Genomic DNA, 9152 nt, shown 5'->3' on the forward strand with positions numbered 1-9152 from the left:
CAGGCTCCAAGAGCAGCTCAGCTTGGCCTCAGGTTGCCCCATCCCATTCTGCCCAGTTGGTTCGAAATCATTTAACAAATTCCTCAGTGTTTTCACCTGAACTCTTCTGCCTTGGCAGTGGGCTGAGAGGTAGAGTGAGCAGTGTGGTCCTGTGAAGGCTCAGCCACCTTTGCCCAGAGCATCACACACTCATCCTGAGAGTGTTTGTTCCATGGCACCACATACCTTGGAGTGATGGGGGATTGGCCTGCTTAGTTAAGGTATCTACAAGAGAGATGACTCTGCATGGGCTGGAGTTGAGAGGATCTCCCTGGCTAGGGCAAGAGACAGTGGCTCATAGCTACAGTTCTAATCGTCCTGCAACACATGACTAAAATTGCTGCTCAGGCTCCACCAGCTCATAGCTCTGGGTTGGACATCAGGGACTCCCCATCACATGGGGGAGAAGGGGAAGGACTGTGAGTGTGCAACCCTCTGTCCCCATGCTTCACTGCAGATGCAGCTGGCACTAGGTCTGCTCAGAGGCCAGGACTCAACATCGCACTGGGAGATGGCTCAGGTGTTTGAACAGTGATGTCTACATCAGGGAACAGCGTATCGTGGTAAGGGGACATCAGACAACCCCTCACCACCACTGCACTACAGACCACAGAAAAGGAGACAAGAGAAGAACATTCAACAGCCCCAGGGCGATGCTGCTGGAAACATGATCACAACTTTATTTGAGCTAAAAACCCAATTCTGCTTTCTTTACAAAAGGATAAACATTTCTCTCGGTACAAAAGGAAACAAGCCCCAAGCCCTGGGATCCAGGGGCTGGACAGGGATCTCCGGAGCGCAATTCATCTCCAAATTCCCAACTCTATACAAAACACCCCTGTAAAACAGTGAGGTTTGGCCAGCCAGGCTCATACGGCCAGCAGGATTTCAAAAATAGTTGCCTGGATTTTCTTGAAAAAAAAAATAGTTGCATAGCCTTTAAAAGTTATTGCTCATTTAGAAATACGAGGGACACGCTAGGAACTGCTGGGCACAGTCAGGCAAAGAGCTTCCAGAATACGAGAAATGGTAATGTTAAATATGTAGTTAAACATTAAATATGTAACTCCTTGGTTGAATACTGGGTTTAATCACCAGAAAATAGACCATGAGTGCAGGAAGAAAATAAATTAAATAAATAATGGCTAATAAATAATCCTGGAGCAACAGCACTGTAAAAACCACGTCTCCACAAAGCTAACTCCAACTAAGCACTTGAAAGTCAATTGGAAAATGCAGAGGTTATTTAGCACATTCCACATTTCATGTAAAATGGCAAGAAATAAATTAGACCTCAGTAAATAATAAATAAGATAGGAAATTAAGACACACTTCTTTTGGCAGGATGTCTTCAGAACACAGATCATAATAAATACACTACAAATCATAAGAAGTCATGGCCCGAGTCAGGAATGCGGGTTTAGCTGAACACTCCTTTTTCAGCTATTAACTCTAAGATATTTGTGCTCTGAAAGATCAATAGTCTGTTAAAGAGGTTTAAGATCCATGTGCTGATATTCTTATGCTGGTTTTAGGTAATAAACAAGGTCTGAGGCTCAGGAACACGGTGGACAGCAGAGACCAGCAGGCTCAGTGCAGGAGGAGATCAGCAGACGGACTATTATACTCAACCTTGGAGCCTGGCTGGATCATGTCATCCCTGGCTGATATGCAGGCAGTGAAATTAAGGTTCTTCATTGGGCGAGACACTTCAGGGAGGAAAAACCGTGCTGGTCTTCTGTAAGTAGTTCACATCATTCCCACATCTGACACTCTGTTCAGCCATGGCTGGACTGTAGGCTGCCCTGGGAAATCAGAGCTGCCTTCTCCATAGGGCCTCATCAGAGCATGTGGAAGGGAAGCTGGTCATCCCGAGGGGCAGCAGGGGCTCATCCTCACCTGAGGCAAGACAAAGGTGTGTTCATGCCCCACCACACCAAGGAAGGAGCAAAACAAGCAATAATTTACTAGCAACAGACAATTTGTCCCAAGTGCATTCCACTGAAATGGGTTCACGTCAGGAAAAGATGGAAATTCCTGCAGGGTGAAGCCACTTTCATGAGCATCTCTGGCAGGAGGGAGCAGGAAGCAATGGCTCAGCTTTCAGCTGTGGCTGTTCCTCTTAGCAGAGCTCAGCACCTGGACACCTCTGTCTGATCAGGATTCAGCCCCAGATCCTGTAACAGAAGGGCTGAGGAAACAACTGCTCTGTCCCCAGACCGGGTGTACCTGGAACAAGCTCCTCAGAGCCCTGAATCCTGGGGGCAATGCTTTTTGCACTGACAAGTATTTCCCACGGTGCCTGGAGAAGGCTGCTGTAGAGTTCTATTTAGGCGCAGAGGTAAGCAATCCAACCTGTGTTTAGCTATCAGGAACCCAAGGGGAAGGCTTCACACAGTTCCCTGGGATAGCTCTGAAAATCAGCAAGGTAGCACAAGTACAGACCTGCTGGGGAGGACAGAAGGGTTGGCTGGACCTTTCACAGTGATGTCCTGTAGAGATGCTCAGAAGTCTCTCTCACTGCCCTGTAGCAGTGATTGCCTCACTCCAATTGTGTCTAGTCTAGAAATAGTTACACAGTGTGGCTCAACTTCTCTTTTTACGCCAAGAATTTGGGTCTAATGTTGCTTTCTTATTCATTAAATATGGCATTGAGCTGAGGCCCAGCCACGTGGTGTGGGTAGGACTCATAGCTCATGTCTATGGGGATCTCATAGCGGGGTACTGTGTTTTGGAAGTGAGACGCATGTCCATGTGTTCCAGACAGGCTGACGGAGGGATAGTGGGCCATGAAGGTGTAGGATTTATCCAGGTCTGGAGACCCATCTTGCTTCAAGGAGAAGTTACCACTGATGCTCAAGGGTGGTGTCAGGGGACCTTCATAGGGGGGAGTGGTGCAGTCAGAGGGATGGCTTCCAAAAGAAGGATCCACCAAACTCTTGAAGGTCGGGGGCTTTAAATGCAGCAGGTGCGTTTCCATAGTCCCATAGGGTGGGCTTGGGAGCCCTGGGGTCTGGTAACTAAAGGAATGGCTGGATATGGCCGACTCACACACTGGGGACTTCTCTTCATGTTTCTCTAGGAACAAGGTCTGTGGTCCCAGCTGCAGACAGCCAGCCACTAGGTTACTGGTCGGTTGGGACAAGCCTTTGCAGAGCATCTCCACAAAGCTCTTCCCTTCAGGAGTTTGCCCGGTTTCAAGTACCTCAGACAGAGCCCAGATGTAGTTCCTTGCAAGCCTCAGTGTCTCGATCTTGGATAGCTTCTGAGTCTTGGAGTAACAGGGCATCACCCTCCTCAGGTTATCAAGAGCATCATTCAGACCATGCATCCGAGTTCGCTCACGGGCATTGGCCTTCACCCGACGGGCCCTGAACCGCTCCAGCCTTGCCTTGGTCATTTTCTTCTTCTTTGGTCCTCTTCTCTTCGGCTTGTCTCCATCATCTTCTTCCTCCTCTTCTTCCTCAATGCTGTCATGTTCTTCATTCAAGCTAGCCATCAATCCAAAGGGACCTTGCCTGCCGTCCTCTTCCTTCAGCTCGTCTTTGCAGCTCAGTGTTTCATCCATCCAGGCCTGGCTGCTCACTAGCTCTGCCATCTCTTTGGGCTTGGCATAAGTCTTCGTCATCTCTGATTTCTGCAACAAAGAGACAAGCAGACGTTACTGAATTCCATCAGAAGAGTCATTCAACATGTTGGGTGCGTTAGAAACTGAGCTCAGAATCATCTTCCAGGGACACAACTCATTTCTGTCCACGAATGGTACCTAGAGAATCTGCCTGCCTATCTATCTATCTACATTTTTCACGTGCCCATCATTGTAGTATCTGACGCAAGGCCTTATGGAGGAGTAATCGGTTCGCAGCCCCTTCCTCCCCCACAGCCTCACTATGCCATAGGATTAGTGACTTAGGTAAGAGCAGAGGAAAGTGCTCAGCACATGGGCTCATATCCATCCTTCTGCTGAAGAGTCCCAAGCTGGGAAGAGGCTGCAAGCAACATTGAACAAGCCTTTCCCCACCACCCTCAGCTGGACCTTTACTTGGTTTCCTATAGACATGAAGAATGATTGAGATACCATGGCCAATGCATTGGGTTTGGAGCCAACAAAGCCTCTTCCTGGAGGAAGAGACTGGTAGCTTTTCTCCTAGAGCCTGGTAGCTCTTTCCCAGGGCATAGGACTTGCAGAAATTTGGCTTTAGGTTATTCCCATCCATAAGTTTTACTTGGAGCCTGATCTCAGCCTGGTTGTGCAACAGTCCCTCCCTATATGGCTCCAGCTGCAGGAAACAGTGATGTGGTTTGACTATCACATGGCCAGTTGCAAAAGGGAACCTGAGAGTACAGGCCCACTGCTGAGCTGTCTCTGGAGATAGTCCTGCTTTAACTCTTCTAACCTGAGCTCATTTGCTTGGACCTTCATTTACCTCTGCCACATAACGAACATGGTCACACTGCACAAGCCAGCATGGGTTTCATGTAAATCAGCCCCCCAAATCCTGTCAGCTTGCCTGACTCATTTAATAAAGCTTAGCATATAAGCAGCTTTGCTGAAAGTGTGCTGTCCAAGCCCTGGGTCCACTACCCCCACCAACCCCATGTGGAAAATCCCAGTTTTAATATGTGTGATGGGGCTTGTGGGCTTGGATTAGGGTGTTAATTGCTGTGCACAGCCATTGTATCCCAGGAGGACCATGTGGCCCCAATTAACTCTTAGTTAAATAGGGGCCTGTCAGATGCTATGAAATCTCATAGGCAAACGTGGTGAAGGAACATTTTAGGGGGAAAAAGATGGTTCTGGCTGGGCCAGAATGGAGCTGATCCAAATACCATCCCAGTGGGACAACAGCTGACCATTGGCAACCATGACAGCAGCCAGAAATGGCTGCAGGTCTGCTCTGAGACCTCTCCAGGCTGCAGTCTCGAGGCCATGAGTCTAGGACTGAAACTACTTCTGTGCCCAGCATGGGGTAACCTCAGCTCGCATGATAACACAGTCTTAGGAGCTGTCCCCAGAACAAGGCACAAGGACTAGGACATGGAGCTAGACCACAAACCAAGTCCATTTGCCCAAGCAGAGGGTCAGACAGGGAGGATGCACATGTGTGTGGCATTCACAGTATTCCACTTGATCTTTGCTTCCCTGGGAGAACCAGGGTGAGTGATTAAACCTTCCCATCACCAAGCCTAGAAGGAAGTTCAGACAGAGACAGAGGGAGCAATGGGTTGGAAGGGCTGATGGTGGGACAGGGCAGTCCCGGGGGTCACTTTCACTCCACCCTTGGAAAACTGTCCCAAACACAGCATCCCTGACTGAAGCGCCCATCCCTTGCTGGTCATATGCTTCAGAATCCACCCAAATTTGGTCTTATAAGAAAAAAATGACACAGTCTGGGGCTTTGTTCAAGAAAGAGGAACAATTCCTTCCTCCCTGCCCTGCACTTTGCAGCACAGTATCACCATCGAAATGTTTCAGAAGACTGTCACTTTGGAAAAGATTTTAAGTTTGAATGTCTGGGGATTTTGCTCCGTCTTTTCTCCAGAAAACTGATGAAAAAAGGAAAAACTTTGGAAAAAGAGGGAATTTCCTGGGAAAGTCACTCCTGCAGTTTCCCAGTTACCTGAGGAAGAGAAGGGGAGGATGGGAATCCAATACAAAATGGAAAACACTTCATCCAACCCATTTTTTTCATAGCTTTCATTTTGAAATGCTTCCATCCCACGTGGTCTGAGAGTACCACATGAAACTCATTGAGGGAAAAAAACCTGCTTTAGCTGAAAACTTATTTTTTAACTGTGAAAAATACCAAAAAAACCTACTTTTTGAGCTGTTAGAGACTCTGCCACTTCCTTCCACCACCACCTGGTGGAGGGATGTGGCAGGGGCTGCCAGAGCCTCACTGCAGGAAAGCTGCCCCCATGTTCCATCATCCCAGGCCAAGCCCCAGAGAGTCCAGGAGGGGATCCATCCTGCAGTCTCACATGACACACACTGCTGCAGGGGGAACATGGAGCTGGACACCCTGGAGCAGCTCTGCACTACTCGGCGTCTCCGCACCCCATCGCCAGCACAAGGGCTGCGTACAGGGGAGGGCTCAGCTCTCAGCAGAGAGAGGTGGAGGGAAGCTGTTTCCCGCTTGGGAGGAAGTCCCTGGAAAGGGATTTGTGGAAGAAAAGTGCTCCCATCCCCTGCCTCTATCACCAGCTTCATGCCAAACAGTGTCCTGCTGACTACCCCAGCCCAGAGGTCCTCACTGCCCGAGTCAGGGCAGCGTTAGCATTTGGGCCTGCAGTGGATGCTGCAGGATACTGAGCTTCTAAAGGAGAGGCTGTGGGGTTCAGGGCTTAGCCAGGGGCCCAGGATAACCCATTGCTGAGCTGGTGCCCAGAGGATGTTCTCTCTTGGTCTCTCCCCATGGCCCCCCCAAACATATCAGGTAAACGAGGGCGCGAACAGGCCCCACTTCATGCACAAAGCCTCCCATCTACAGTGCAAAGAAAGCATGCAGAGAGCAGGGGGGAACTTCAGCTCTATCTCTCCATCCTTCCCCTGACAGGTTCCCTGTGCCAGCCCTGCCCTCACTTTGTGTCACCAAGCACCAAGCTTCTATCCCACAACAGGTCTCAGGTGTCCAGACACACAGCAGGGAACATGCAGCGCTGCTAGTAGGAGCTGCTTCATCCAAAAGGAACAACTGAGATATGGCCTCAGACCCCATCATGCAACAGCGGTGGTCTGCACTCACGTTGCACTATTGCAAACTCAAAAAAGGGGCGGGGAGGAGTGCTGAATCCACTTGGCCACAAAAACAGCCCAAAAAGGTGGACACCCAGCTTGTGGCCACATCTAGGAACTAGAACCACAGCCTCTTGGTCCCAGAACAGTGCCATGGAGGGCTTAGCATCATCATCTAGGGGCAGGACACCTAGATTCAATTTCCTGTCCTTTCCCATAGGACCAGGAACTTGGTTTCTACCCTCTACTGGTTTCCTTCCAACAGACTCAATCCCCCAAAGTAGGATAGTTAGTTCAGGATAAAGACTGAATTGCCCTGGCGTGGCACAAGCCCTGTTCTGAAGACTCTGACCCCAAACCGGGCCACCCGATGTCCCTACAGCAATGAAAGTAGGAGAAATGCAGAGAGCCGCAGAGAAGGATCCAAGAAAGATCCTGGCACCAGAGCCAGACACAAAGTGGCCAACGGAGGCCAGGAATTCAGCACGGAGGAGAGCAGGAGGGACAAGACACCCACAAACTCAGACCAGGAAAACTCTGTTTTACTTGAGAGCTCTGTAGCATGCACTGCTTGGGAAGGCAGCAGCACGCAGCCCAGCTGTATGTGGCCCCTGCGGGCTCTGGCTGCAGGGCAGATTAAAACCCTGCAGCTGCCAGCTACAGATGCTTCTCCTACAGCTCCAGAGCAGCTAAGCTCAGATCTATGGCCAACGGGATGGTTATGGGGGCACTGGTGTTTATTGAGCCTGGAAGGAGAAACCAGGGCTCCTCCAGCCTAGTCCCAGTCCCACCCACAGCCAACTGGATGGGGCAGTGGGGGGATGCATTGAGACTTCCCTAGGAGATCTGCTCAAGGGAAGCCCTGTAGCATCCACCGACACCTAAAAACGTAAGAGAAAGTAGGGGGGCTGCCAATAGCCAACAGATCCACCCCAGCCCAAGAACGTGGGGCTGCAAGAAGGAAGGGATAGAGGTTATGTGTCCCAGAGGCTTGGCAGGGCTGAGCCTGAGGTAGAGGGAGTCTGAATCTCCCCTGGTCTCAGCTGCAATAGTGCAAACACGCTTTCCTCCCTGCTGGGATCCTGGCCCCAGCCAGGCTGGTCTCGCTGGGGAGAGGGGCTGTATTGGCACAGCACCGGGCATCCCAATATGCATGCCCTGCCAGGGCTCTCCCCTTGCGAGAGAGGCAAAAGTCCTGGAGAAACAAAAGCCAGGAGGGCTGAGGTAGAAGGAGGTCCTTCATCTCCCCCATCATCTCCTTCATCTGCATCCCGAGCGTGAACCTGGCCCCCGACGTCGCCCAGGGTGGCCAGTCCCGGTGGCGGCCGGTGCCCGGGTGCGAGGCAGGGCAGCGCCCCCGGCACGAGAGTCTCCGTGCGGCTCCGACTCCTGGCGGAGCTCCGGCCCCGACGGCCGCAGGCGCCTCTCAGCCCGGCGGCACCGGGAGAGCCCGACTGAGCGTCGATGCCGCCGGGGCTCCCTCTGCCCCGCGCCGTGCACCCCCGGCGGCTCCTCTAAGGTTGAGGGACGGGGTCCTGGTGCTCGGCCGTCGAGGCGGAGGGGAAGAGCCCGCCAGACCCCGCCGGACTGCGGGCGCTGCGGCAGGCACCGAGCCGAGCGGGGCAGAGCGGGGAGGTCCGTCGGGCTTGGGCACCTCCCGCCGGGGCTCAGGTCCTCCGCACCCCCGGGGGTGCCTCTCTGCCCTTACCTGGGTACCGGAGCGACGTCCCCGCTGTCACTTGCCCGGGCGCATGGTGCCTCCAGCCCCGGGGGCGCGGGCAGCTCCCGCGGCGGCAGCACCGGCCCCAGCAGCGGGCAGCTGCGCTGTCGGGCGGTTTTGAGAGCTCCCCGCTGCCGGCGGCTCCTGCACGGCCGCAGCTCCCCGGTGGCTCCTCCCACGGGGGGAGGTGGTCGAGCCCGGCCCCTCCCACCACCACACCGGGACCCCCTCCCCGGCACCGCCGGCATCCCTGGGCCCTGGGCATCCATGGACGGATACCCCTGGGTGGGGACCCCGAGCACCAGGCATCCTTGGATGAGCATCCCTGAATGGGCACCCCCAAACAAGTCCCCTTGGATGGGCACCCTGAGCAGGCATCCATGTGTCAGTTCCTTTCACCAGCACCTTCCAGATGGGCATCCTCAGACAGGCACCCATGGACAAGCTTCCCTGGATGGGTGCTCCAGATAGGTAGCCCTGGATGGGCGTCCCTGGGCAGACACCCCTGGATTGGCACCCCGGACACACACCCCTGGATAGGCATCCTGGACAGTTAGCCTGGCGTGTCTGTCACCGGGACAGACCAAGCTGCATAGGTCCCTCCATGGAGGGAGTCCAGGGGATCCCTAGCCAGCATGGCATGGCCAAGCATGACAT

At 52.9% G+C, this 9152-nt stretch overlaps 1 protein-coding gene across 1 annotated transcript; it reads right to left on the reverse strand.

Annotated features, from left to right (window-relative positions):
* Positions 1–689: 689 nt before the first annotated feature.
* Positions 690–8657, reverse strand: NEUROD4 (neuronal differentiation 4). Its single transcript, XM_068921323.1, has 2 exons — positions 8484–8657; positions 690–3676 (listed from the first exon to the last, which is right to left on the reverse strand). Exon 2 carries the CDS (start codon positions 3665–3667, stop codon positions 2672–2674), a length of 996 nt encoding a protein of 331 aa, XP_068777424.1. The 5' UTR covers positions 3668–3676; positions 8484–8657; the 3' UTR covers positions 690–2671.
* Positions 8658–9152: the final 495 nt, after the last annotated feature.

The sequence above is a fragment of the Struthio camelus genome, chromosome 28 (genome assembly GCF_040807025.1).
Source record: "Struthio camelus isolate bStrCam1 chromosome 28, bStrCam1.hap1, whole genome shotgun sequence".
In the NCBI taxonomy this organism is placed as follows: Eukaryota; Metazoa; Chordata; class Aves; order Struthioniformes; family Struthionidae; genus Struthio; species Struthio camelus.

What these genes read in the sequence shown, in the direction of transcription:
- NEUROD4 (XM_068921323.1), bottom strand. Translation starts at nt 3,667, where the DNA reads ATGACGAAGACTTATGCCAAGCCCAAAGAGATGGCAGAGCTAGTGAGC.